The 27,162-nt window shown below is 46.0% G+C and overlaps 1 protein-coding gene and 1 long non-coding RNA gene across 8 annotated transcripts in view; one reads left to right on the forward strand and one right to left on the reverse strand.

The window, feature by feature from the left end:
• MTSS1 (MTSS I-BAR domain containing 1) overlaps positions 1-10,717 on the reverse strand; it is a 185,603-nt gene extending 174,886 nt beyond the window's left edge. For 3 of the 7 annotated variants that reach the window (XM_032246479.1, XM_032246495.1, XM_032246473.1), the window contains exon 1: positions 10,073-10,695. In XM_032246479.1, the coding sequence (XP_032102370.1) occupies positions 10,073-10,144 (72 nt within the window). In that variant the 5' untranslated portion in view covers positions 10,145-10,695. Of the gene's footprint in view, positions 1-10,072 lie in introns of all 7 variants that reach the window. The other 4 variants (XM_032246509.1, XM_032246503.1, XM_032246488.1 and 1 more) reach the window with 2 other exon arrangements.
• An 11,871-nt stretch (positions 10,718-22,588) lies between these two features.
• Positions 22,589-25,344, forward strand: LOC116529106. The gene is made up of 2 exons (XR_004259384.1): positions 22,589-22,685; positions 25,100-25,344. It is a non-coding gene; the product is annotated as an uncharacterized LOC116529106 (long non-coding RNA).
• Positions 25,345-27,162: the final 1,818 nt, after the last annotated feature.

Genomic DNA, 27,162 nt, shown 5'->3' on the forward strand with positions numbered 1-27,162 from the left:
TTAGCACTTATTTTATGCTAATGCCTCGACTTTTACTTTATTTAATACTCAACAATATTAAGAGGGAAAGATCATTCACCTCTTCTCCCATTTTACTGGTAAGAAAATCAAGGCTCCATAAATTTGAGTAACTTGCTCACAGTAATAGAGCTAGGAGGTGCTAGAGCCAGGTGTCAAGGGCCAAGGACAACCACTTTTTTTCTTTTTTCAGATTGAGTCTCGCTCTGTCACCCAGGTTGGAATGCAGTGGCGCGATTTCGGCTCACTGCAACCTCCGCCTCCTGGGTTCGAGCAATTCTCTGCCTCAGCCTCCCAAGTAGCTGGGATTACAGGCGCCTGCCACCATGCCCAGCTAATTTTTTTGTATTTTTAGTAGAGACGGGGTTTCACCATCTTGGTCAGACTGGTCTTGAACTCCTGACCTCGTGATCACCCACCTCGGACTCCCAAAGTGCTGGGATTATAGGCATGAGCCACCGTACCCGGCCAAGGACAACCACTTTTTAAGGTAAGATATAATAAATACTAGGTAGAATGTCTCAAAGAATGTGAAAAATGGCTTAAGGGTGATCCCGTTTTGAGGGTAAAGGAGGCACCAGAGAATAAGGTCACTGTCGGATGGGGCCTTGAAGGATGAGAAAGATTTCAATAGGCAGCAATGGCAGAGACAGGGCAGCACCAACAGCAGGAGTGTGGAGCACAGGCTGTGTTCAAGGAAGCCTGGGATCCGAGGTATGAAGCGCTGGACACACAGCAAGACACTCAGCCGGGGCCAAATCACACAAAAGGCTAAGGCAGGACTGCCACACTGGGCCCCTGAGTAGAACCCGGAGGTGGCCAAGACTTGGGAAGCTGCTGCTATAGGGCAGGCTAGAGGCGCAGGATGGCCACTTTTCTTGGTGGCTGCCCCAGAAAAAGGAGGGAACTCAAAGGATGTAGATGTGAAAAGATGACCGTAATAAAGCAACTCCCCTCCCCCGGCCCTCAGTGTATCTGACTTATAAATACCCTCACCAGGTACCCCACCCTCTCCTTCCCTGAAACACAGTTGGGTTTGCAAATAGAGAATGCAAATAGGTCCTGTTGGGCTAGTTGACCTTCATCATGAACTTGGGGTGATTTATTTAGCAAGAAAAAAACTCAACTTCTCCATTTCCTGCAGCTTCACTGCAAGCTCTAAATACAGCTCCATAAAGGGTGGGGCAGTGTTTGCCCTAAGAAGTGGTGGAGATAATACTCCGCTGATTTTAAGACTTCAAAATACCTCATTCTCAACTCTACAAGACAGAAAAGTAACAGCTTCTAACATTTGAGTGCTCGTTCGCCAGGCAATGCAGGAAAACCTTCAGAAGCAATGTTTTATTTGAGAATCCTCCAACAACTGTATCTAGTGGGTACTTCATTAGGCCCATTTTACGCAAGAGGAAACCAAGGCTCAGAAGGATTAAATAACTTGCCCACGGTAGTGAAATCAGATTCCTTTAACTTCAAGGTCAACTCTAGCTCCAGAATTTCTATGGAGGGATTCAGGGGCAGTGTTGTAGCCAGCAGAAGGTAGAAGATAGGCAGACAGGTGTGTTACAAAGCAAGCACACTCTAGTTTTCTAGATGGTATGTTACAGATCTGTAACTGCTCAGTACGGTAGCCACTAGCCATATATGGCTATTTAAATTGAAATAAATTAAAAGTGACTAAAAACAAAGTCAATTCCCTGATTGCACTAGCCACACTTCACGTACTCAACAGGCACATGTGGCAAGTGGCTCCAGTGTTTGACAATTTCCATCACTGCAAAAAAATCACATCAGACAGAATCAATAAATCACAGCAAAGTATTCTAAAGATCTTCTGTTGCTATTTATTTTTATGTTTCAATTTATTTAACTTTAACGTTTAACTCTGTTTTTTAATTTTTATTTTTAATTGTGGTAAAATACACATCAAATGTACCATCTTGACCACCTTTAAGCATCACAATTCAGTGTTAGTGTTAAGTATATTCACACTGGTGTGCAACTATCTGAAGGTACTCTTATATTCAGATTTGGGTAAGATTAAGAAAAGACTCTTTTTTTCTCTCTTTCTTTTTGTCGCCCAGGCTGGAGTGCAGTGGCGTGATCTTGGCTGACTGCAACCTCCACTTCCTGGCTTGGCTCACTGCAACCTCAACCTCCTGGGTTCAAGCAATTCTCCTGCCTCAGCCTCCTCAGTAGCTGGGACTACAGGCATGTGTGATCACACCCCGCTAATTTTTGTATTTTTCACAGAGATAGGGTTTTGCCATGTTGGCCAGGCTGGTCTCGAGCTCCTGACCTCAGGTGATCCACCTGCTTTGGCCTCCCAGAGTGATGGGATTACAGGTGTGAGGCTCCATGCCCAACCAGAAAAGGCTTTGAGGGAAAACTTACAGCTCGATGATTCTCAACCTTGGCCATCACTAGAACTACCTGGGGTGCTTTTCAAAATCCTAATGCCGTGAACACACCCCAGAGCACTAATCAGAGACCTGGCCCAGGTAGCAGCATCTCCAAGCTCCCGGGGAATCCAGTGGGCCCTGCTCTGTAACCACGCCCACGCCACCAAAGGAGGTACGCCTGCCTAGAGCCTCCTCTTCTAGAGAGACCCACTTCCCTGGCCCTTGGAGCCCCTGTTGCCTGGTAGGCAGCAGAGACGACCCAGGCACAACCTGCCACCCATCTCCATGCCCAGGAAGCTGCTGGTGCTGAGCGAGCTGAACCTTTCTACTGCTTTGAGAGAAAGCAAGAAAATAAAAAGACACACAGTTCAAAAGGCACTCAACTCAAATGATTTTTTTTTCATCCACTTATACTAGACAGGAAAAGAAAAACCACTTAGAACCATGACCAAGGCCAGATACTCCAGGAGTCAGCATAGGAAGGAGTCTTGTCGGTGAGCCCATCCACTTCTCCAAACACACACTTGCAATGGCTCTACCGACTTGACCCAAACGGAAGGGCCACCGGAACATGATTAAACACAGAACGCTCTTTAACAAGAGAGGTCCAGGGCTGGAGGCAAAACGAGTTCAAGGTCAAGGAGTTCTCTTTCAGGAGTCACTTGAACTTTGGGTGAACTTAGTTGATTTGTATGATTATGGGAGTGGGACGGGGTTGCCAGGCTTTCAGAGTCACCCAGCCTCAGGGACCTAGGGACCTCCCAGACCTGTGGTCACTAGAACACTCCATGGGCCTCGTGAGGGGACAAGTCCAGGCATCAAGGGTGACATGCCTAAGCCTGGCCCAAAGGCTTCTCTGCCCTCTGCTCACCGAGGGAGAACTATGAGAAATGGGGATGCCAAGCTGTCTACTGGAAAACCTGGTAAGTGGGAGAGAGAAGGAAGCCACAGTGTGTTGACATATCATCAATGACGATGTCCACAAAGGTGACAGCTGAATTGGAGCTGCCCACCCCATAACAGACCTGGAGGCATCACAGGGCAGACTCACACCTTCAGTACTATCTGAAGGTCCTTTTATATTCAGATTTGGGTAAGATTATTATTCTTTTTTTTTTTTGAGACAGAGTTGCCTCAAGCTCTGTTGCCCAGACTGGGGTGCAGTGGTGTGATCTCGGCTCACTGCAACCTCCACCTCCTGGGTTCAAGTAATTCTCCTGCCTCAGCCTTCTGAGTAGCTGGGACTACAGGCATGCACGATCACACCTGGCTAGAGGCACAGAGATGAGACCCCAATTCCTTCCTGGAGCCTCCCGTAGGACTCAGGCAAGTAAAGTGCTTCTTTTAGGACTAAATCCACAACCCCCTCCCTGCCTTAGGCATGTTCTAAATAACTCCAGTGTTAGGGTCAAACAGGCTAAGGTCTGACTACCAGTTCCACCTCCCCATGGCCTTAGACAAGTTACTGAATCCCTTCAAGCCTCACTTTTCCCATCTGTTAAATGGGGTGGGTGAGGATGACATAAAATCATGCACACCAACCTCTTAGCACAATGCACAGCACGTAGCAGGTTCCCACCAAGTCCCTTCCTGCCCCTGTTCACCACATGCAGTGAATACTGAGCATCTACTATGTGCCCAGCGGCACCCCACAGCAGCTTTTATTTTTTCATTTTATTTTCATTTTTTGTAGAGACAGGGTCTCACTATGTTCCCCAGGCTGGTCTCTGGCCCCAAGCAATCCTCCCATCTCAGGATCCCAAAGTGCTGGGATTACAGGTGAGACACCATCCCCAGCCCCCAGAGACTCTTAACCGAAACCCTCACATTTGCTCAGTTGGTAAAAACAGTGGCACCTCCAACCAAATCGGGAAGCAGGCGAGATGAGAGAACCGCAAGCCTAGGACTCCAATGCGCCGAGATGGGGGCTGCTCTGGAGTGGATTCTGTGCTGGGAATTGCTACTTTTAAGGGTTTGGTTGTTGCTGATTTGCCTTGGTGGCTCATACTCAGAAGAAACCTGCAGTCTACTGCTAATTCAAGGGAGAACCTCAGCAATCATGACAATGGGCTTCCTTAATGCTCAATTAATTTCCTCCTCAACTTCCTTTGCCTCTGTGCTTTCCTACTTAATAAAGGCCATATCAACAGTGAAATCTCCAAATCTGAATTAAACTGCTCACGGCATCAGTTAGTTCCCTTTAAACAGCCCCACAAAATTCTTGTCTGATGTCCTGGGCAGCTAAATCTGTCCTTCAGCTTTGGTTTGGTTTGGATGAGGTATTTCTTTGTTTTTGCAGAGGTGTGGGTTTTGGGGGAAAGTGTCCTGAAGGTAGTTCCAAGAAGTCATGGGGAAATCAAAATGACCTCATTTGTCCATACCCAATTCAAACATCTAAATGGTCTCATTACAGAAGGAATCTTGCCAGCTATCACCACCCATGCCAGCGAAGATGGAAAAAGCTGAGATGAAAATTGGAGATAAAGCATCTAATGAATCAATAGTTTCAACCTTTTCACCCTCCAAGCACTTTAACAGCCTCAAGTGAGCTAGCCAAATTGACAGACATCATTTTAGCTTCTTTCCTTTTCTGTGTGGCCGCGGTGCAAAAGAAGAGTTCAAAGGGCAAGAGGACCGCAACTGAGAACACACAGCATGCGTGAAACATACTTCAACAGTGAACAATTTTTTACTATATCTGAAATGCAAATGTAGCGAGATTTCCTATGTTTTTACTTGCTGAAATCATTATGCTATGTCTGGTGCCTGCAACACCACTGATGCTCAGTAAGTACTATGGAATGAGTATATGTTACTCTAGTAAGAAGTGGGTGATGGCTGAACAGGCAGAATCCAAACTCAGCTTCCCTTCTATGCAAACCAGGACCTAGGAATGACCTGTCTTCATTTGGAGCATGACAGACTGTGGAATTTCAGAACATAAAAGTTCACAACATCATGCCAGAAGTTCTAAAAATTTTGACTAAATAGTAAAGAGGTTTCACAGAAACTAAATAGGAAGTGTTTTCACAAAGAAACACTTGAACTAGACCAGAAAAAATTTCCAAACAACAAGATTGGCACCCAAAAAACCAAAAAGATAAATCTACATAGAAGAGGTCCTAAATCTCTGGACACCTATCCCAGGCAGTTCATGCTGTCGAGTTTATGACATCTTTACTTCACCTTCTTCTCCCATGAGCCCAAAATGAGGAAGCTGTAAAACCCTGGCCAAATACAACCACTTGCTAAGAGAAAAGGCAACATGGGGCCCATCTGTCCTTTACAAGTGCTCTGCCTGTCCTGCCTTTCTGTGGCTGTCACCGTTTACAGAAAGCAACCCACCTCCCTCAGAGCACCTGGTTAAGGCCTTGGCTGGGTTTTCAGTATCTTCCTGGAAAAAACTCTTATTTGAAGCCTCCAAGGGAACTCCTGCAGAGGCTGATGCTCTTCTCTAGGCTTTTAACCACAAGTCCTTTCTTCACGGCCACCATATTGGATTGAGGTTATCTGTTTACAGCCCACAGGACAAGGAGCTCTCCAAGGGCAGAGCCTCGCAAAAGGACTTTCATATAATCACCCCCCATAAACAGCAAGAAGTGAACCTTTCTTATGATGGGAACCCCAAAACAAAGCAGTGAGGGCGGGAAAAAAATCCAATCCTGAAATCACCGTCCAGTGCTGGACCCACTACCCACATTCACCATCTTATGATAAGAGAGGGAAAATATCACCATGTGGCTTCGAACCACAAAAAGATTTCTGTGGAATTCAAGAAGTCCCTTTAGCAGTTCTAATTTTAGGCAGAACTTAGAAGCAAGGATAGTGATGGCAAACACAGGTGGGGGGCGGTGGGAGGAACTGAACAAGGCCTCTATTCTGCTCAGCACAGGTGCTGGTAACAGGACACCCCTGTCTAAAGTGACACATTGGGTGGAGGAATCAGGTGCAGCTGGGGTTTTTCTTTTGCCCAGTCACGTTGTGTACTCCTAATCTAGTACAAAGTTCTCCCACAGCAGGTCTGGTTCAGCTCTCAACATGCTGATTCTTGAGCAACAAGGGTGAAGAAAGTATTTGATTTTAGACATCCAACTTAGTTTTTTTTAAACCAAGTTAATTATTAAAAGAAGAAAGACATCCACAGGGTGAGCTGTCCTCAATATTGGCCAGAAAAGTCTCCTGGTCTTAAGAACTCCCCAGATATCACCAAAATCGATGTTGGTTCAATGACTCAAAAGCAAAGGCACAAAGCTGCTGTTTGAGACATGGAGCCCTCCCTCCCCAGGAATCTCCAAAAGGATTCCAAAATGTCCTTGATGCAGTCAACACTGTCTACATATCAGACGGCAGTCAACAGTCACTTCCAGACTACTGTTCCCCAGACAAACGAGCTATGGACCCTTCCCTCCAGCCACGTGAATATCCTCTCCCATTTACTCTAGAGCCAACTCACACCAGCCAATTTAATCAGTGATTTACTAATTTGCGTGGATGGGAGGAAAGGCAGCCAGTAGGAAAGGCAGCGATTTTGCACAACACCACTGTTCATTAGTGACCACTACCACAGCAGGGTAGAATAAATGAGAAACAAACCACCAGGCTTCCTCTGGTCAAGGAATCAATATGTTATTTACTAGCTGCTGTTTGCTTTACATGGTGCTGTTCCCCGGTGGAGAAAAAGTCAGGATTTCTTCCACATCTCACCCCCTGAAAAGGATAAAACACACGCCCTGAGAGCCAGCTGAGGACTTAGATGAGGCATCATTAGAAGAAAGCACAAAGAATCCCCTCTCTCTGGCTTTTCCATGTCTTGTGGTTCTTTGGTTTCAGAAGATGGATGGTGCCAGGCCTTGAAATATTCCCTTTTTTTATTGTTTTTTTTTTTTTTCTCCAAAGAGGAAATTGACTCCCTTCCTGTGCTGCTGTACATTTTGAAGAATCAAATGCTACTAATAAAACCACTTTCCTTATCCTTTTCTCACCCAGTCCAACATCACTTCTGAGAAAATAACCTAAAAATTTTTTTATCAAGATGGCATTCCAAATGGGTTTCCGACATTTATGCTTTTCCCTCAGACCAAACAGAGAGGAGACCAAAGGCATTATAAACCCATTACAGGAGTTTAAAGAAGAGAAAAAGAGGATAAGCAGGTCATTAGAAAGTCAGCTGATTTCAGATATTAAAAACTGACTTTTGTTACTGGTGACCTCATGCACCTGCACACTACACTGCTTATCCCATTTGTTCACATTTAATAATTTTTAATTTCCATTTAAAATGTCATTGTCATCAAATCCATGGTGAAGTCTTTTAAGAAGAAAAGTCCCAGAAAAATTCAGGAATTTTCTTATGCATAAACAATCTTGAAAATCAGACACTCCCTCTCTCTTTCTCCTCTCCCGAGTCCCCAAAAGTCTAAAATTCTGCAGAATCCAAGGCATGATTTAGTCTCCCACTCCACCTTGCTTTTAAAATTTTACTGCCAAAAACGAAACAAAAAGAAAAACTTTAAAATAAATGATTTCCCATACGATGTTAAACAAACCTACTAAACTCAAAGGGAAAGAAGTCAGGATACAGAAACTCTAGATTCCACCGTGACTGGGCATTAAAGATGTCTTTATTTTTAACTGGAACCATGCAGGGGAAAAACCACCACCTTGGCGCCCGTGAATCCCCAGCCAGGGCATACTTCCATGCAGCCACAGGATGGCAAGTGGAAAGCAGGAGAGCCCACCCTTTGGGCAGGTCACCTTCTGAAGGGCTTTCAATTGAAACCAGTGAATGGGAAGAACCAAACCTGGATTCTGGATTAAAGAACAAAGAGGGAAAAAACTCCAGGTGTGACCACTCCGGGACTGCAGTGGACCGCTCAGTCAGATCACTGGGTTCCTTGTAACTACTGAGGGGTGGGAAATACCCATTTGTCTCCTCAAAAAAACACAAGGGCTTTACCAACCTATTTCAAATTCCTCCCCACGAGATCAGAATACACCATGAGTGCCTCAAACCAAATCTGTTTGACTCTAGGATGTGTAGAATTTAAGTTTAAAATGAATGCCAGAGCCCAAGGAGGGAGGATCCATCTCTGTCTCAAAAGACTGCTTCATTAATTCAGTGTGCATTGGGGGCAACAGAAGAAAAGGGGCTGTCTTTGAACAGGGAATAATCCATCTAATTCCAAGTGTCTGGATTATAAGCGTTCCTGGACAAGCAGAGTCTGGCTGCAGATTATGCTGCACTAAGGACAATTTCTGACAAAAGGCACGAGATCTGTAGAAGGATTTCAAAAAGGACAAAACCAGGACAGAGGGACCTTGGTAAAGTTCACCCTGGGTGAGGTGGCAGTTGGTTTTGAAAGGTGGAAGCAGGCCATGACAGCTGAACATTCCTCCCCAAAGTCCATCTCCGAGGCACGAAGCCTCTCTAAACCTTACACTTCATCAGACAAAAGCTCCTCCAGGCGCCCAGGCAGCGGCTGAAGAGGGGCTGTCCACACCCACTGGCTGCACAGCTTTCCAAACCTGCCCACTCGTTTTGGAAGCGAGCTTTTAATTAAACACCACCTCCCCGGATCGGATCTGTTGAGGCAAACTGGGGCTGGGCCAGAGCCAAAGAGAAGCTCCCTAAATACACATTAAAAAAAAATAATTTCCCCCACCGCCCCCAATTCCCACCTCCAGCCAGCTCGCGCGGCTGGTTATATTTCCTCTGGATAAATAACACGGGGCCCTCGTCTATCTCTATGCACCAGAAAATCCACATCCGAGGATCAGGTTATCCCCAGTCCCACCCTTTGCAGGAAAAAGCCAGGGTGGTGTTCCCCGCCCCCACAGTCGCGCGCGTGCGCGCGCGCACACACACACACACACACACACACGCACGCGCGCACACACATAACCATCTTCACGACCCTTCCAAGAGAAAACCTAGAGTGTGTGTCCGCTTGGGTCTGGGAGAGCGGGATACAGCTGTTTCGGGGACCCCAATCTTGCCTAGAGTCTCAGCTGGGGAAGGCGGGGCCCCTGCAAGGCTGCTGGGGGAACTCCGGCCCCGCGCCCCGCAGGAGGGCGGAGGGAGAGCACGCACACCTTCGCCAGCTTCCAAACGGCCCAATTAATAACTAATTTGCTCAGATCCCCCACTCCAAGCAGACTTGACGGCCAAGGAGGGACTGGCTTTCCCTCTCAATCTCCTAGGCTGAAGGACTCCTTCCTGCAGCCGGGCAGCGCTCCCCTCCCTCCCCACCACCGCGCCAGGCGCCCCCACCCCGTGCCCGGGGGAATCAGGTGTCCGCCCGGGCATCCAGCCCCGGCGGGACCCAGACACTAAGTTCAGGGACAGACAATGGAAAACTTGGAGCCGGTGCCCTGAGCCCCCGGGGAAAAGAGCTGGTGCCGCCCCCGGGACAATGAGCCGGGAGATGGAGTGGGACAGCCGACAACCCCCAGAGAAGCCGCCCGCCCAGTGACCCAGCAGAGCCCGGAGGAGCGCCCGGGGTGAGCAGGTGACACTCGGGCCGGGGAGCTCCCGCAGGTGGCCGGTGGCCACGGCGCAGGGAAGGGCCGGGCTGCCGGCCCGGTGTGGAGGCGAAGCGCGGCGGCGAGGTCAGCGCGCGGCAGCCGGCACCGCAGCCGCACCCCCGGAGTCCTACCTTCATGTCGCTGATGATGGTCTGGAAGAGGCCTCCGAGCGCGCTGCATTCCTTCTCAATCACAGCCTCCATTTTCCCGGCGCCGGCAGGGCGAGGACACACACGCGGGGCCGCTGGACTGCGCGCGGGGCCGGTTCTCGCTCACCCCGGGAGGAATTTCACCCTTCCTGAGACCCACCTCAGACTCGCAGCCTCTTCCGCAGCGAGGATGGGGTGCACCAGACCGACTGTTCTCTGCCCAAAATAATAACAGTAATTTAAAAAGCCAAACTGCTCTGTAGGGTATTCGCCTACAAACAGCGCTCGACTCCTGGCCTTAAAAATGCCGGGAGAAGACTGACAATCAGGCCACCACTGGTACCCACTACGGAAACGGCAAAGCCCATCTTGCTGTAGAGAAAATCGCCCGCTGACCCGTGGCCAGCGCCATTGAAAAATGCAAGATTTTCCAATTTAATAAATATTTCTGCAATTAAAAAAAATCGCCCAACAGCAGAGCGGGTCTGCTCGCGGCGTTCAGATCTGTTGCTCACAGCCGCGGCCGCCGCCTCCTTTTCACTCCTGCGCGCCCGGCCCCGGCGCTCGCTCTGGCTGGGCTCCCGGGGACGTTCGGAGGGGCGCACGCGCGCTCGCGGCCGTGCGTCCGCCGCGGGGGCGCGGGGAGGGCGCGCTCTGGCGGCGGAGCGTCCTACTCACGCGGGCGGGGCTGGGAGCGCGCGCACGAGAGGCGCGTGGGGCGCCCGCCGCAAAGAGGAGCTTGCTGGTCTGGCTGCGGGCGGGCGGCGCTGGGCCGGAGCCTTTCCCTCCAGTACTCACCCGGCACCCTCTCCTACCCCTGCCGCCCGTCGCAGCACGGAGAGGGCGTGTCGGCACCCGGCCTAGCGAGCGCCCACCTTCCAATGGCTGCGAGCGCGCGGGACGGGGGGGCGGTACACCGCCGCTCCCCGGGGACTTGCACGGGTGGCGCGCCTGGCCCAGAGCCGGCTTGTAGTGAGCGCCCTGTAGGGCGGGAAAGCTGCTACTGCTGCTGCGGCCTTTGGAGAAGACACCCATTCTCTGATGTCAGGGCTGCAACGCCGAGTTCTGATTGCAAATAGCCAAATATATAATTAAGGAGAGTTCGGGGCCATATTATCCTGCCATAGGATGCCGAGTTCGATAAAGTTGCAGGATGCTGGGAAAGTGGATTGATTTGTTATTGCAAAATGAATGGAAACAGCTTTAGGGCCTCTGCCCACGGTCCATCAGTCTATCGGGATTGCTGACTGCCTGTGACTTGGACCGTTGATGGTTTTCAGGCCAACTGAGAGCAACCGGCGTTGGCATAACCTCAGGGAGCCCTCCTGGGAGGTTAAACCTGCAAAGAGCACAAATGTCCCCGGGTTGATTTGGGGGCCTAGCGTTCCATTTTCACAGCTCCACTGCCTATCTGCATAGCCAGGAGCCCTCATTCAGATGAATGCCAAATAGGCCAGAGGGAGGAGAATCAAATGAGCAACTTTTAAAAGATCTTAAAGCAGAAGCACCTAACTCAGGACCGTGCCTTTGACCTTCGCACCAGCCATTTGAAGCACAAAACACAACAGGAAAAAGACTGGGGGGAGAGGGGCCAAAAGAAACCAAGTGCAAAATGCTGTACACTTGTGTCAGATTCACTCCGTAATGGGAAAAGGTCTGGCTTTGAAAACTTGATGGATCAAAGGGATGCATGGAGTCACCCAGCACAGCTGCAGAAGATAATTTTCCTCTGGATCCCTCCGCCCAACTCTTAACTGCAAGCCGCCTTCCCCACCTCTCTCCCAGAAATCACCAGGAAGGGTGTTACCTTCAGGAAGTAACTGATCTCTTGATTGCTGGATCCTATCCCCAAGGGCATTCGAATCATCGGACTCATCTTCACCTTGCCAATACTGGGTGCTTAACGCTTAGTTTGCTATCAATCATTATTGTGACTTCAATATTATTGGTATTCTAGCGATCAGGATGACTGCTTGTAGAGCCAAATTGCCTGGATTCAAACTCCACTTTACCACCTACCAACTGTATGCCCTTGGGTATGTTGCTTAACCTTTCTGGGCCTCAGTTTCCTCATCCAGCCGAAAATGGGGATAATGATGGCTTCCACCTGATAGGGCTGTTCTGAACATTACATGAGCTAATCGATGAAAGCACTTAAAGTGGAACCTGGCATCTAGTAAAGAATCATTCAATAAATTTTATCAGCAGAAGAAGCAGGGATGAGGCCAAGGCTCATGTCCAGCCCTGGCCCCAGAATGCCCATTTCAGTTCTATAACATTGGCATGCTCTCCCAGGGACATTGCTGAGGGTCTACTGTGTACAATTGGGCATTTTACATGTATTATGGCTACTTGAAGAAAGTAATCATTCTGGTCCTCGTTTCACTGTTGGAAAGACTCCAACCCTGGTTTTCTGACTCCCATGCCCCAGGTCTCCCTTCTACCCAGCCTCCAGAACTCCTGGGATAAGGGGCCTTAGCCCAGTGACACTTGGTCTAGCTTTCCTGCCACATGCTTAAATTTCAGCACCCCTAATATCCCAACTTTAGCAGTGTTGGCCACAGCACACCTCTCTTGTGGCCTTTTTCCCTGGGTCTCTACTGGCCTCGGGCCTGACCACCAGGCCCTGTCTCTCATGAGAAAGTGAAGCATCCCAAAACTCTTTGAAGGGAATGCTGGAGGCCGGGCGCGGTGGCTCACGCCTGTAATCCCAGCATTTGGGGAGGCCGAGGTGGGTGGATCATGAGGTTAAGAGATTGAGACCATCCTGGACAACATGGTGAAACCCCACCTCTACTAAAAATACAAAAATTACCTGGGCATGGTGGCGCATGCCTGTAGTCCTAGCTACTGGGGAGGCTGAGGCAGGAGAATCACTTGAACCCCGGAGGCAGAGGTTGCAGCGAACCAGATCGCACCACTGCACTCCAGCCTGGCAACAGAACCAGACTCCGTCTCAAAAAAAAAAGAAAACAAAAGAAAGGAAGTCCATAAAAGTGTTCCCAGACAATGGAAAGTGGAAGGGACACCTGGCACTTTTTTTTGGTGGGGGACAGAACCTTGCTCTGTCACCCAGGCTGGAGCGAAGTGGTGCGATCTCGGCTCACTGCAACCTCCACCTCGGAGGTTCAAGCAATTCTCCTGCCTCAGCCTCCATGTTGGCCAGACTGGTCTCAAACTCCTGACCTCAGGTGATCCACCCACCTTGGCCTCCCAAAGTGCTGGGATTATAGGCGTGAGCCACCATGCTAGGTCAGCTGTCATACATTCTTTCCATGTTTTTAGATTCACCTTTGTTTCTGGGTGTTGGGGACTTTCCTTCTTTTAGACTGGCTCTGCGTCTATTTAAAGAGATTCTGATTACATTTTACCGACTGTGTCTACATGGTTGTGGCAGCAGGGGGGTTCAGATTGTAGAATCGACCTCTGTGACAATAGAGTGTCCCTTTTTTGTTGTTTATGTGATGAAATGTTGGGTTTTATGTAATGTATAATATTTTACACTTTTAGGTAAACTCAGATACCTCTGATAGATTCAAAATAACCAAATATATTTCTGCATTGCTTCATATAATATGTAAAAATAAGGTTTTCTAAAATAATATGCTTTTCCTGCTCTTTCATTGCTACTCTGACCAGACCCTTATCTTACTTATAAAATATATTTTTTTCTCCTTATGCTCATATGGTATAGAAAGAGCTAAGCCTCAGAAATACTGTTAATGAGAGAGATCAGGTCCCGGACAGTCTTGGTTTATAACTTGCAACAGGGATATCTGCTCCCCTGAGAGCCCAATTCTCCACATCAAGGCATTGCAGAAATCAAATTAGTAGTCAGCAGGCAGCTTGGGAGCACATAAACAAAGCAAAGGAGATTGGATGCTCCTGGGAAAACAAGCGTGGCTTAGCACAGAGCATGTGCTCAAGAAATGTCTCAGGAACGGAACCCAACCTGGTTCCTACCCCACTAGACGGCAAACACAATGTCTTGACGACCTAGAACCATCAGATATGACTTCTTCTTCCTCAAACAGTCCTGGAGAAATACAAAATATTACGACTTCTTTCCCCTTTCGGATCTTCCCTGTGAAACCAACGCCACTATTTGACTCCCATTATTGGAAGCTAAAAACTGGCCTACAGAGGCGTTTTTTAAATTGGGAAATCTAAAAATATTTAGAAATTGGGAAAGTTCACCTCCCAGTACAAAGTTTCAGCACTTCCAGGAAGATAGGAACATGTGGCAATTAAGGGCTCACATTCCCACCTGGCCTAGGCCTGGGGGGCAGCTGGTCCTTGGGGGGAGAACTTGCTCTTTACGCCACCCCTCCCCACCCCTGTCACCCTCTTCAGCCTTGCTACTAATCAATTCATCACCTTTCATTGGTTTCCTGCCTCAGTGACGCATTCCGGACACTGGGGTTATAGTTTGGCATTTTCCAGCCTGCCATCCACAAAACACATAAAAAAACATCTCTTAGGGTGAGTCACTAGGACAGATACTTTTAATTGATCCTTGCTAATTTCATTTTCAAAAGGGGCCTGTTTCTAAATGGAAACTCTTACATGCTGACAACTCCCTAATTTGTCTAAGGAATGTAATAACTCGGATCAAAAAGAATTCTCTTACAGGTGATCAGGGCAAGCTTAAGCCAATTTTGTTTCATAGATGAGCTATGGTAATGATCAATATACAAATAACTAACCTTTAGTATATACTTACTCTGTGACAAGTACTATCCTAAGAAATCTCACTCAATCTTCTTCACAAAGACTTAGGAGTTAGCACTTCGATTATCCTTATTTTACAGATGAAGAAACTGAGGCACAGAAGGTGGGTCGGGAGGCAGGGAGGAAGCAATAGAGCTAGAATTTAAACCCAGCAGCATGACTCTGAGCCCGCAGTCTTAACCACTTCACATAACTGCCTCTAATGCAAAGGCCCCTCACAAAGGTCAGAAGTTTCACAAACACTGCCTTAAGTCTCATAGCAACCTGGGAGGCCCCACAGAGCAACTGGCTGTGCATCAGACTCACCTGAGGAGCTTTTAAAACATACTCAAGTTTGGCTGGGTGCAGTGGCTCACATGTATAATCCCAGCACTTCGGGAGGCTGAGGAGGGAGGATAGGATGAGCCTGGGAGCTCAAGACAAGCCTGAGCAACGTAGTGGGACCGCATCTGGACAAAAAAATAGCAGGCTGTGATGGCATGTGCCTATAATCCCAGCTACTCAGGAGGCTGAGGTGAGAGGATTGCTGGAGCCCAGGAGGTCAAAGCTGCAGTGAGCCGTGTTTACAATATTGCACTCCAGCCTGGATGACACATTGAGACCCTGTCTCCATTAAAAAAACAAAAGCAAAAACAAAAAAAAAACACCAAGTTTGAAGCAAATACCATAATGGGGTAACATTTGGGAAATCTAATGAACGGGAAATGACATATCTTTGTACTATTATTGCAACATTTCTGTAAGTCTAAAATTATGTCAAAATAAAAATTAAAAAGAATGAGAATAATATTCATTGACCTGGAAGGATTTCTGCAGAAATTATTGTGTTCATAGCAAGATCTAGAAAAGTATGTGTTATGTGATCCTGCTTCTGTAAAGCAAACAATAACAAAATCCATCTACACATACCCATTCGCACATGCACAAGCGTCTGTATGTCCTTATGTGATGATGGAACAAAACATACATGATACATTCTTAAAAATTCCATAGCCAACCCCTGCCAGAGGGGGAGTTGAATTTTTTAGGAGTAGAATCTGGTTCTGGGTACTTTCAAAGTTCCGTAGGTTGGCGGGGTACAGTGGCTCAGGCCTATAATCCCAGCACTTTGGGAGGCCGAGGCAGGCAGATGACGAGGTCAGGAGATTGAGACCATCCTGGCCAACATGGTGAAAGCCCGTCTCTATTAAAATGAAAAAAAAAAAAAAAAAAAAAATAGCCAGGCGTGGTGGCATGCGCCTGTAGTCTCAGTTTCTTGGTAGGCTGAGGCAAGCGAATCTCTTGAACTCAGGAGGTGGAGGTTGCAGTGACCCAAGATCTCGCCGCTGCACTCCAGCCTGGTGACAGACCAAGACTCCATCTCTAAAAAAGAAAGAAAAAATTCCCTACATCAGGATTCTTAATGTTGCCACACATTTGAATTATCCGGGAAGCTGTGAAACAGTCTGATGGCCAGGGGATAGCCCAGGACAATTAAATCAGACTCACTGGGAATGGGGCCCAGGTATGGGTATTTTAAAATTCCCAAGGGGATTCCAATGTGTAGCCAGGTTGAGGACCATGAAGGGTCCCTGGTGCAGCCAGAGTTGACAATCACTCCTGAGGAACAAGGGAACTCATGTGTATAGCCTAGTCTATGACAGGCATTTGACATCCATTTGCATCTTAGGAACAGCCAGCGAGATAGGAACTCCCGAGGAAATAGAGGCTGGCTCCAGAGATCAAATAGCCTGCCAAACGTCACAGAGTTAGAAGAAGGCAGTGCACACACCAACCCCACTATCCACTGGGCAGTTTGGCAGGAAGGCAAGGAGAGGAGGTTTTTTTTTGTTTGTTTTTTTTTTTTGAGATGGAGTCTTGCTCTGTCATCCAGGCCGAAATGTGGTGGCTCGATCTCAGCTCACTGCAACCTCTGCCTCCCAGGTTCAAGTGATTCTCCTGTCTCAGCCTTCTGAGTAGATGGGACTACAGGCACACCACACCCGGCTAATTTTTGTATTTTTAGTAGAGACAGGGTTTCATCATATTGACCAGGCTGGTCTCGAACTCCTGACCTCGTGATCCGCCCGCCTCTACCTCCCATAGTGCTGGGATTACAGGCATAAACCACCATGCCCAGCCTAGGGAAGTTGTTTTGGGAAGACTTCATTGCCTCTCAATCTCTCTTCTCTAAGACACAGGGGTTGAAATCCCTTTAGTAGAGATTCTTTTGTTTCGGTTCCTACCGGTAGGAGCTATTAAAAACAGTAACAACAAATACTCATGAAGGATTTGCATGTTAACAGGATCATGATGTCTGCCCAGTGAGTGCTTGATGTTTTGAAAGGAGGGGAAAGTCAGAAAGATGCTCAAATGTGGGACAAGAATTAATGTAAGGGGGTAGGTCTGATCTTTTGCCATTTTCCTGCTCAAAATCCCTCCCTTCACCAGCCTCATCCCAGGCCTTATTGAAAGTTTCAGGTGTGGCCGGGCACGATGGCTCACGCCTATGATCGTAGCACTTTGGGAGGCCGAGGTGGTCGGATCACTTGAGGTCAGGAGTTTGAGACCAGCCCGGCCAACATGGTGAAATCTCATCTTACTAAAAATACAAAAATTAGCCAGGTGAGGTGGTGGGCACCTGTAATCCCAGCTACTCGGGAGGCTGAGGCAGGAGAATCACTTGAACTCAGGAGGCAGAGGTTGCCATGGGCCGAGATTGCGCCACTGCACTCCAGCCTAGGCGATAGAGCGAGACTCAGTCTGAAAAAAAAAAAAAAAAAAAAAAAAAAAAAGAATGTATGACAGCTGATGCTTCAACTGCCCCAAGAGGAGTTTCAATAATCCAAGGCCCTGACCTGCATGTTCACCCCCAAGGGGGACCAGAAAAAGAGTCCCCAGTCCCAAGCACGTCAGGGACATGCCACTCAGAGCCACCTACAGAGTCGGGATGCCTGGTAACTGCTGCACTTCAAGGGCGAGTCGATGAGAAGCAATCTGCCCATCAGGACAGGTGGCTGACACAGCAGCCTGGTAGTCTTGGTATCGGATCCGGGTAGGAGTGAAAAGCATTCAGTGAAAATTTGTGACAGAGGCCTGCACCACACCTGCATTTAGGGGTTTCGGTTTGCCATATCTTGAGTGGATCCAGAATACCTATGATTAAAATTAGTGTGAAAAATTGTTACTGGTCTAAAATAATCCTGGATAACCCAGAAGGAGCAAATGAGAAATGGCTCCGAGGGGATCTACCCTTAATCAAGTCCTCACAGGATTTCCACAGAAAGCCCCCTGAAATGAGCTTGTAATTCAAAACTGTACAGAATTGATCAATACAGCTGAGCACAGTGGCTCCCTCCCACCTATAGTCTCATCACTTTGGGAGGCTGAGGCAGGCAGATCACAAGGTCAGGAGTTTGAGAGCAGCCTGGCCAACATGGTGAAACCCCGTCTCTACTAAAAATACAAAAATTAGCTGGGCATGGTGGCGTGCGCCTGTAATCCCAGCTACTCAGGAGGCTGAGGCAGGAGAATCCCTTGAACCTGGGAAGCAGAGGTTGCAGTAAGCCAAGATCGCACCACTGCAGTTCAGCCTGGGCAACAGAGAGAGACTCCGTCTCCAAAAAACAGAAAACCAAAGAATTGATCAATACAAGGCAACAGTGCAGTCATCACGCTCAAGAATCAGCAAACTCCCTACAGGGCTCAACCCACAAGAACTGAAGATAATCGGTCAGTCTGACAGAGGTAAGTAAATTTAAAATAATGCAAATATAAAAGGACACAAAAGCAGATACTATGAAAAGAGAAAAGCATTGTGGAAAAGGAATCAAATAGAAACACTAGAAATGAAAAAATTACAGTCACTGGAATTACCATGTATATTTGAACTATATATGGACGGGTTGGAGAACTAAATAGACATGGAGCTGAGAAGGGAATTTTTTATCAGAAAGTTCAGAAGGAAGCCCAGAAATGAAGAAATATCAATAGAAAATAGACAAAAGAGGTTAAGAGATGCGGACATGAGAATACAGCATATTGCTAGTTCCAGAGAATATGGGAAAGGGGAACAGGTACTCCAAGAGCTATTGCCTGAGAATTTTGTAGAGTTGAAATGCATCAATCCTCAGTTTTAGGGAGGACAGCAAGTTCTGAACAAGATAACCCAAATGAATGGATTTTTTCTTATTGAATTCTCATACCAAAAATTGTGATTTGCAGTATATACTCATTTCCTTCAAAGTGACAAAAAACCCTTATAATAAAAAAGACTAAAATTGTATTTGTTGTAACATCCTTGTTGCTGGGAGGTGTGGTAAAATCATTTATTCACAGGATCTGGTGTAACAGAAATGTACAAAACCAGGAGAGTCGGTGCAATGGTTCTTTGGAAGACTTCTAGCAGGATGGCTGTGCTGACCACGCCCTTCCTTTCAAATTTATCTTTCATGCTGCTTATCTGGAGTTTTGTGTCTGTAGGGTATAGGCAGGAAACAGATGGCCCACTCGAACTGGATATGAAGGAAGTTTAAGACTGTTTGCAAGGACTTGGGCAGGGGGTAGAGAAAACCGATGGTGCAGCTTCGGGGTCCAGCAATAGTGAGAAGCCATCACCACTGCCAGGAGAGGGCCAGAAGAGGGGTGAGGTGGCACCCAGAGAGCCACCTGCACAGAGAGGGCTGAGTGTGCGGCAGGAGCTGTGGTCCTCTGAAGGGCCCTGCAGCCAATCTGCACAGCAAGAACCGAACCCCAACAGACGTTTGTCCAGCAGAGTCCTGGTTTGCTCCCATCGTTCTTTCTCAAAAATACCACAGTTTGGACAATAAATGGGTTGATCACTAGTACAAAGGTGCCTGTTGGTACAGTCCATACAGAACAGCTTTCTGACAAAGCAAAGCACAGAAGGATGGAGAGTGAATTGGGGGTCAGGAAGCAATGGAAAATATTCAGCATGAACATCTATTGCTCAGTAGTAAATGTCTTTTTGTTTTTTTGAGACAAGATCTGGCTCTGTCATCCAGGCTGGAGTGCAGTAGCACAATCTGGGCTCACTGCAACCTCTGCTTCCCGGGCCCAAGACATTCTCCCACCTCAGCCTCCCAAGTAGCTGGGACTACAGGCGTACGCCACCAGGCCCAGCTTATTTTTGTATTTTTTGTAGACATGTGGTTTCAGCATTTGCCCAGGCTGGTCTTGAACCCCTGAGCTCAACTTAACTGAGCCCGCAGCAGTTACTCAATACCCAAGAGAACAGTGGTGGGAGGCGAGAGGAGGGTGGGAAGTGGGGGGTGGGGGATGGAGAGAGCAGGGAAGTGGGGGGGTGGGGGATGGAGAGAGCAGGGGGATTTTTCTTGAAACGGTTAGGCTCCCTCTTTAGATTTTCACTAAGGGAGGCTTGGTTTGTGGTAAAGGGGTGAATTTAGGCTGCTGAGCCAGGAGACATTTAATCTGTCTGCCTCAGCTGTCTGCCTCTCAAAGTGCTAGGATTACAGGCATGAGTGCTAGGATTAAAAAGACTGGCTATATCTTTTTAATTAAACCGGCTTTATTGAGACATAATTCACATACCATAAAATGCACCCTTTTAAAGTGCAAATTTCAGTGATTTGAAATATATTCACAGTTGCCCAACTATCACCACGGATCAGTTTCAGAACACTTTTATCACCCCTCAAACCAACCCCCTACCTATTAGCAGTCACTTGCCATGTCTCCACAAGCTCCCTTGTCCCTAGCCCTAGATAAGCATGAATCTACTCTGTCTCTATGGATTTGCCTATTCTGGACATTTCATGTAAATGAATCATATAATATATGGCCTTTTTATATCTGGTTTCACTTAGCATAAGGTTCTCAAGGTTTATCCATGCAGTAGCATGGGTCGATACTTTTTTTTTTTATGGCTGAATAATATTTCATTGTATGATTATATCACATTTTGTTTATTCATCAGTTGATGGATATTTGAGTTGTTTCTACTTCTTGGCTATTACGAATAAAGGTGCTATGAACACTTGCATGAGTTTCTTTGTGGTCATGTTTTCAGTTCTCTTGGATATATACCTATACTGGAATTGCTGGGTCATATGGAAAATCTATATGTAACCTTTTGAGGAACTTCCAGAGTGTTTTCCCGGAAATATATATTTTTTTATTTCTTATAATTCATAAGGTTTTTTCCAGCATGAAATGGTAGAGACATTGTCCATCTATTTGTAACAGTTGACACTATCCATCCACGTGAAAAGATCTGGCTGCTGTGAGGTCCCGAAACAGTCATTGTGGTGTGGTAAATCTCTCTATTCCCTAGCCATGTACTCATAGCAGATTGTTTATTGAGTCTTCAAATAGCGTGATTTTAAAGATTTTAAAATTCATTCTGGAATAAACCATTATTTGGATGTTTCCAGCATTAAGACACTCAGGCAAACAAAATCGTATTAATTAATTGTCAATTAATGGTCTATGTCAGTCTCTTGAAAGTTTGGCTAGTAGGAGTCTGTCACTGAGAGCTTAACTCTGGATTTAAGGGCAGGGCCAAGATTCCGTTCCTTTGTGTGTATTCTGGTTTGTTTGGCCAACAGAGTATATTAAACGGAGCTGGAATTAGGCAGACATTGGAGAAAGATGTTGAACACCAGCAGTTTGGCATCTATCATTTTTGCTCGGCCGACTTTATATATGTAAGTAAACAGGGTGGCTCAGGGCTTCCCCCCATGGCAATTCTACCACAATGCCTGCAGTTTCAAGAAGTTTTACTTGAGCAGAGAGCAGACTTTCTTCTCTAGACCTTGAGCTTTTCTTTGAAATAAACAACAGAAACATTGACATGGGAGCCTTATTTTTAACAGGGGCAGTGTGTCAGATGGAATGGGCAAGGGATTTGAAGTCATAGAGACTCAAATTCTGGTGTTCCAGTGTTTCAGCTGTGTGCCTGAGAAAACTACTTGACTGGCCCATGCCATTTCATAAAAGACAAAATGTAATGCTCATTTCAAAATCTTGAGAATTGGAGATAATATGATTACTGGGCTTAGTCTGTAGCAGTTACTGAATACCCAAGAGAACCATGGTGGGTGAGGGTAGGGGGCAGGGGGATTCTTAACAAGAAACTGTTAGGTTCCCTCTTTAGATTTTCAATAAGGAAGGCTTGGTTTGGGCAAACGGGTGAATTTAGGCTTCTGAGCCAGGAGACATTTAATCAATTGTTTCAAAGCAGTTCAGCCTTGTTTACTTTTAATAATGGTTGTGTTTGCTTTTAATAATAAGAACCACAACCAGCCCTTCTATTTTCTGAAGGTGGTGAGCAGACAGATGCTTGTGACCTGGAGTTCAGCAGTAATCTTTACAGCCACAAGTGGCCAGTAGCCACGGGCAACAAGTGAAAACAGGTTGTGTACAGGGAACCGTTTCACTTGCAGGGTGGGTAATGCTATTTACCTAGGATCCTATCCAGCAGCTTCAAAGGTGGTGGCAGCCCTTACCCAACTAATAAGCACAACATCCCCTGGCTCCCTGTCTTCAAGGCAGGAAGATGCTGTGATGCGCATCAGGAGATGGAGGGAAAAGAAATGACTTGCCTACCTGACAGGTGAGTCACAGCCTCTCTGGGATCTTTCCTCATTTGTAAAATAAGAGGGTTGGTGCCTTCTGGGTGATGTCTTCCATCTGAGTCTGACTGACCTGCAGTCCTGATTTTAAGCTCTGTGAGTTCTTTTTCTGTTTTAGGTATCTAGACATATACGTCTGTCTCTGTGTGTAGGTGTGTGTTTATGTGTTGCAGAAACAGTTGGGGAAAGAGATTAAGGAAGAGATGATGCTGTTGGCTCCAGGCAGTGACTCAAGAAGGCATTCTTGGTGAAAGAAGAAAGACCTTTCTCGGGTGATGCTTCATTTTCCCCCATGTGCCCTGACACCCCACACCCCCTTGATGTGTCTATAAATACAAACAGCAGGAGGTCTGCATTACTAGACAAAGCAGGCGGTCACAACCCATTCTTCTTCCCAATGGCCACTGGGGCAGTTCCTTTCCCCTAAAACTTGTTGTTTATATTTATTTTACCCTAAACCTATTTTAACATAAACCTATTGAAATAGGAGAGGGCTTACCATCTCATACCTCCACATACATGTATTTTCTAGAACAAATTTAAGACTAATTGTAAAACGAAAATAGGCTGGGCACGGTGGTTCATGCCTGTAATCCCGGCACTTTGGGAGGCCAAGGCAGGTGGATCACAAGGTTAGGAGTTTGAGACCAGCCTGACCAACATAGTGAAACCCCATCTCTACTAAAAATACAAAAATTAGCCGGGCATGGTGTCGTGCGTCTGTAGTCCCAGCTACACAGAAGGCTGAGGCAGGAGAATCACTTGAACCTTGGAGGCAGAGGTTGTGGTGAGCCGAGATCCTGCCACTGCACTCCTATCTGGGCAACAGAATGAGTCTCTGTCTCCACCCTCCGCCCCTCAAAAAAAGGAAAACAGATTTCCACAAAGTTGTTCTTTATAATCTAATTTTTTTTTCTGACAGGCAGCTTAATACTTCAAAGGGCAACCCATTCCTTTAATGGTTATAACTAATTGTTTGAGATTTTCTTCAGCCTGAGTTGAAATTTTTCTTCCTTCATCAAAGTGAAGGAAGGATCTTGTATACAAGGAAGGTCTTTGTATAAAGGACCTACCGATCGTGAAGGTACCGTCTCTCTCTAAACTTTATCTCACAAAGGAGAAATATCTATAGCCACACAATTCGTGTACTTTTTAGTCATTGGGTCTCTATGACTATTATCATTATAGATAATATAATAATAATTTGAAATTATATAATAATATTATATATATAATATATAATAATAATTTGAAAACTGGATTTTAAGAATTCAGATTTAGAAATAGCAGTTTTCTCAAGAGACTCATTCATGAATATGGAAAGATCCTTTATCAAGTAATCCCCCCGGGGGTCCTTTAAATAGCAATCTTCTTCATTTTGATTCAATTTGTAGAAATCCCATTTAGATGCATTACTGGACCACCACATTGTGTAAAGGAAGGTAAATCGTGTGTTGGGTAACCATTTGGCTCTCTCTTTCTTCCCAACTTGTGACTAATTGATTTTGCCATTAATTGGGATTCCCCCTAGAGACCATTTGATCTATTTGCAGGATGAGCAGGGACTTAGGGCAGCCCCTCCAGATGGGATGGCTTTCAATAAGCAGACAGTGCAAAGGGACATCAGAGTGATACAGAAACAATTAATTGAATAACTCACTTGAAAATCATGTGCTGCTTTAAAGACCGACAAGCTAAGTAAATACCTAAGTAAAGACTTTACTGATCAAGTAAGGCTCCCTGTTGTAGCCTGGCTGAGAATAACGCCAGGAAAAAAAAAATTTAAGAGCATCCCATGAGTGGATACTATAAAATACTGGAAGCGCGATTCTAGGCAATAACATACGATAATCCTGATAACACTCACATTTGCACTCTACATACTTTATGAAGCATTCTCACAGATACTGTTGCAGATCTCCCACTGACACAGGGGTGGGTTGGCTGTGAAAGGGCTCAACTGGACTTACATTCCAGGAGTAGAAACAGGCTTGGAGCTGTGGACCTCTCAAAGGCACGGAACTAGTAAGTGGCAGAAATAGTGCTAGAACCCAAAACTTCTGATTCTAAATTTCTTAACAACACACAGCACCATCTTCCCAGTGCATCACAGCTAAAACCACCTTATTGAACTCTTGTTTTACTCTGGAGAAGAATGCATACTGACTGAGGACTCTGCTCCATGCCTGGTAAAATATCTGACATTTGAGGACACAGAGGTCAAGCAAGATTGCTACCTGCCCAAAGCATCTAAGTCCCGGGATACATGCCTGCATTATTTTCTGATATTTCTAAAGCAGCGGATTCCTTTCTATGGGCTGCGAAGAGAGGGTCCTCCATGGAATGTGCTGAAGGGATTCATTCATGCATCCCTTGAACCACCAAGTCTTGCCTATGAAGGGACTGAATATACAAATGGGCAATGGGCAATGGCCAGACCATATATAAAAGTAGAACTTGAACCCCAAACTTGCAGCAGCCTGCCGAGGAAACCAACCCTCTTATCCACAATAACCAGCCCAGAAAGCCAGCTTACTATAAGTCAGACTTGCGGGAAGTCAGAATTGCTATCCCTAGTAACGAACTGGGAAGCTAAACAATAACTTCTGTAACAATTGACCCAAAATGGCAGGATTTGATTAATAGCAGACAGCCTTCCTGATTTTTGTCCCTGCTTCCAATTCAGGATCAACCAGAGAAAGCAAGAGATGAACCCTAATCAATCACGCAAGATGCCCCACTTCTCGTTAGCTGGCTCCAGCTTCTCCAGGACAACAGCACCCAATCAGGGCACACTGAAACCTTCCCTTTTTCCCACTTGATAGGTTTTTCCACTCCTCTTCCTGCTTTTGAGTCTCTTGCAGAATGAGGAGTTGGTGTTTGACTCCCTTGCTATAGCAAGCTTAGAATAAATAGCTTTTGCTTTTCTCATTTGGTTTGTCTTTGTTTATGTCCACAGTATAAATCTGAGAAATTGTATGTCTCATTCATACATATACCCTTCTCTTCAAATATTTGTAGCTACTGTTGTGATGTACAAAACACAAATTCAGTTAGAATGCACAATGCCTAGCCTGTGGAATCACTAATATTTTACTTTGTGGTACAATGCATTAACCCCTTGCATTAATAAAGAATAAAATGCATTTATAAGTACTAGTTTTTAAAAAGACTAAGTGTAAAAGCACATTGCAAACCCGCGTTTATATTATCATCCCAAATTGTAGACACAGTAACAAATATCATGGTGGCAAAGAAAGCAAGTTCCAGAGCGCAGTTGCTGAGATTTGAACCCTGCTCTACCACTTGCTTGATTGGACCATGTGCAAGTTGATTTGCTGTTCTGTGAGCTTCAGTTTTCTCTTTTGTCAAATGGAATCTAATAATCCTATATCAGAAACGTGATGTGAGGATTAAATTAACATAGGCAAAATATAAGGCACGTGGCAAGAACTTTGCTCATTGCGATATTACCTACTAACACTGCTGTGATTATACAATATGCAGAAAATGATCCGGAAAAGACACAAGAGCAGTTGTCGGTGACAGTTATCTCAATGGATGGCATAACAAGGGACTCCAACATTCTACATGAAACGTTTCTGTATTATTTGTAGTATTTTTACAAGTATGTGTTAGTTTTATACAGATAAATACAATTTTAAATGGTTAAAAATGTTCTCATATTTAAAAAGCACATTGGGAGCCATTGTGTTAAATTATGCAGTGCAGACACAGAGAACCAAAAGGCTATGTGTGGTGGGAATAGTGAGGTAGGATAAGAACTTTCCAGAAAAGGAGAGAAAGGAGAGATCCTGTGGAGCCAAGCTGGGAACCAGGCTGGAGAGGAGAGGCAATAGCTGTTCAGGAGCAGCTATGTCTGTAAACTAGACACGAGACTCTATTTTATCTAGAGTTTTCCTTCTCTTGCCTCAACAAGCCCTCTCCCACTACCCTCTAGCAGTCAGCTTTATCACCTGAGAGGATTTAGGGAAATGGAAGGAGAAGAGGTACTGACTTTGTCTACCTCATAAGAAGGGGACAAAGGGAAACTATTATCCTGACCTTTCTATCTCTCCAGGAAATGGGTATCTACCTCTTTGCATTGTTTACTAAGAAGTGCTATTCAAGTGATTCTTCCTAGAATAGTGAAAGATGTTTCTAGAAGGTTTGCTTTCTCCCTGACACAGAGAAGCAGCCAGGAATTCTTAAATATCAAGCTTTTAAAGAAAACTCCATTTCACCAGGCAATCTACCATGCACGTGAGAACAGCACTTGCTTCATATACTGGTTGTAAGATGTGATCCAGACCGTGTACTGAAGCTGTTCACACAGGGGCAGGCACAAGGTAGGCACAACATGAATATTTGTGTCTTAGTCTGTTTTCTGCTGCTGTAATAGAATACCTGTGATGAATTAACTTATAAACAATAGAAGTTTATTTGGCTCACAGTTCCAGAGGCTGGAAAGTGTAAGAGCGTGGTGCCTGCGTCTGGTGAGGGCCTTCATGTTGTGTCATCTCATGGCAGAAGGTGGAAGGCAAGAAAGGGCAACAGTGAGCAAGTAAGAGGAGACCAGACTCACTTTTATAACAAAGCTACTCTTGAGATAAAGAACCCACTCCTGTGATAACAACATTAATCCATTCTTGAGGTCAGAGCCCTCTGACCTAACCACCTTTTATTAGGCCCCACTTCCCAAAAACTGTTGCGTGGGATTAAGTTTCCAACACATGAATTTTGGGGAAC

The sequence above is a fragment of the Sapajus apella genome, unplaced genomic scaffold (genome assembly GCF_009761245.1).
Source record: "Sapajus apella isolate SASKATOON/1434 unplaced genomic scaffold, GSC_monkey_1.0 scaffold3, whole genome shotgun sequence".
NCBI classification, from domain to species: Eukaryota; Metazoa; Chordata; class Mammalia; order Primates; family Cebidae; genus Sapajus; species Sapajus apella.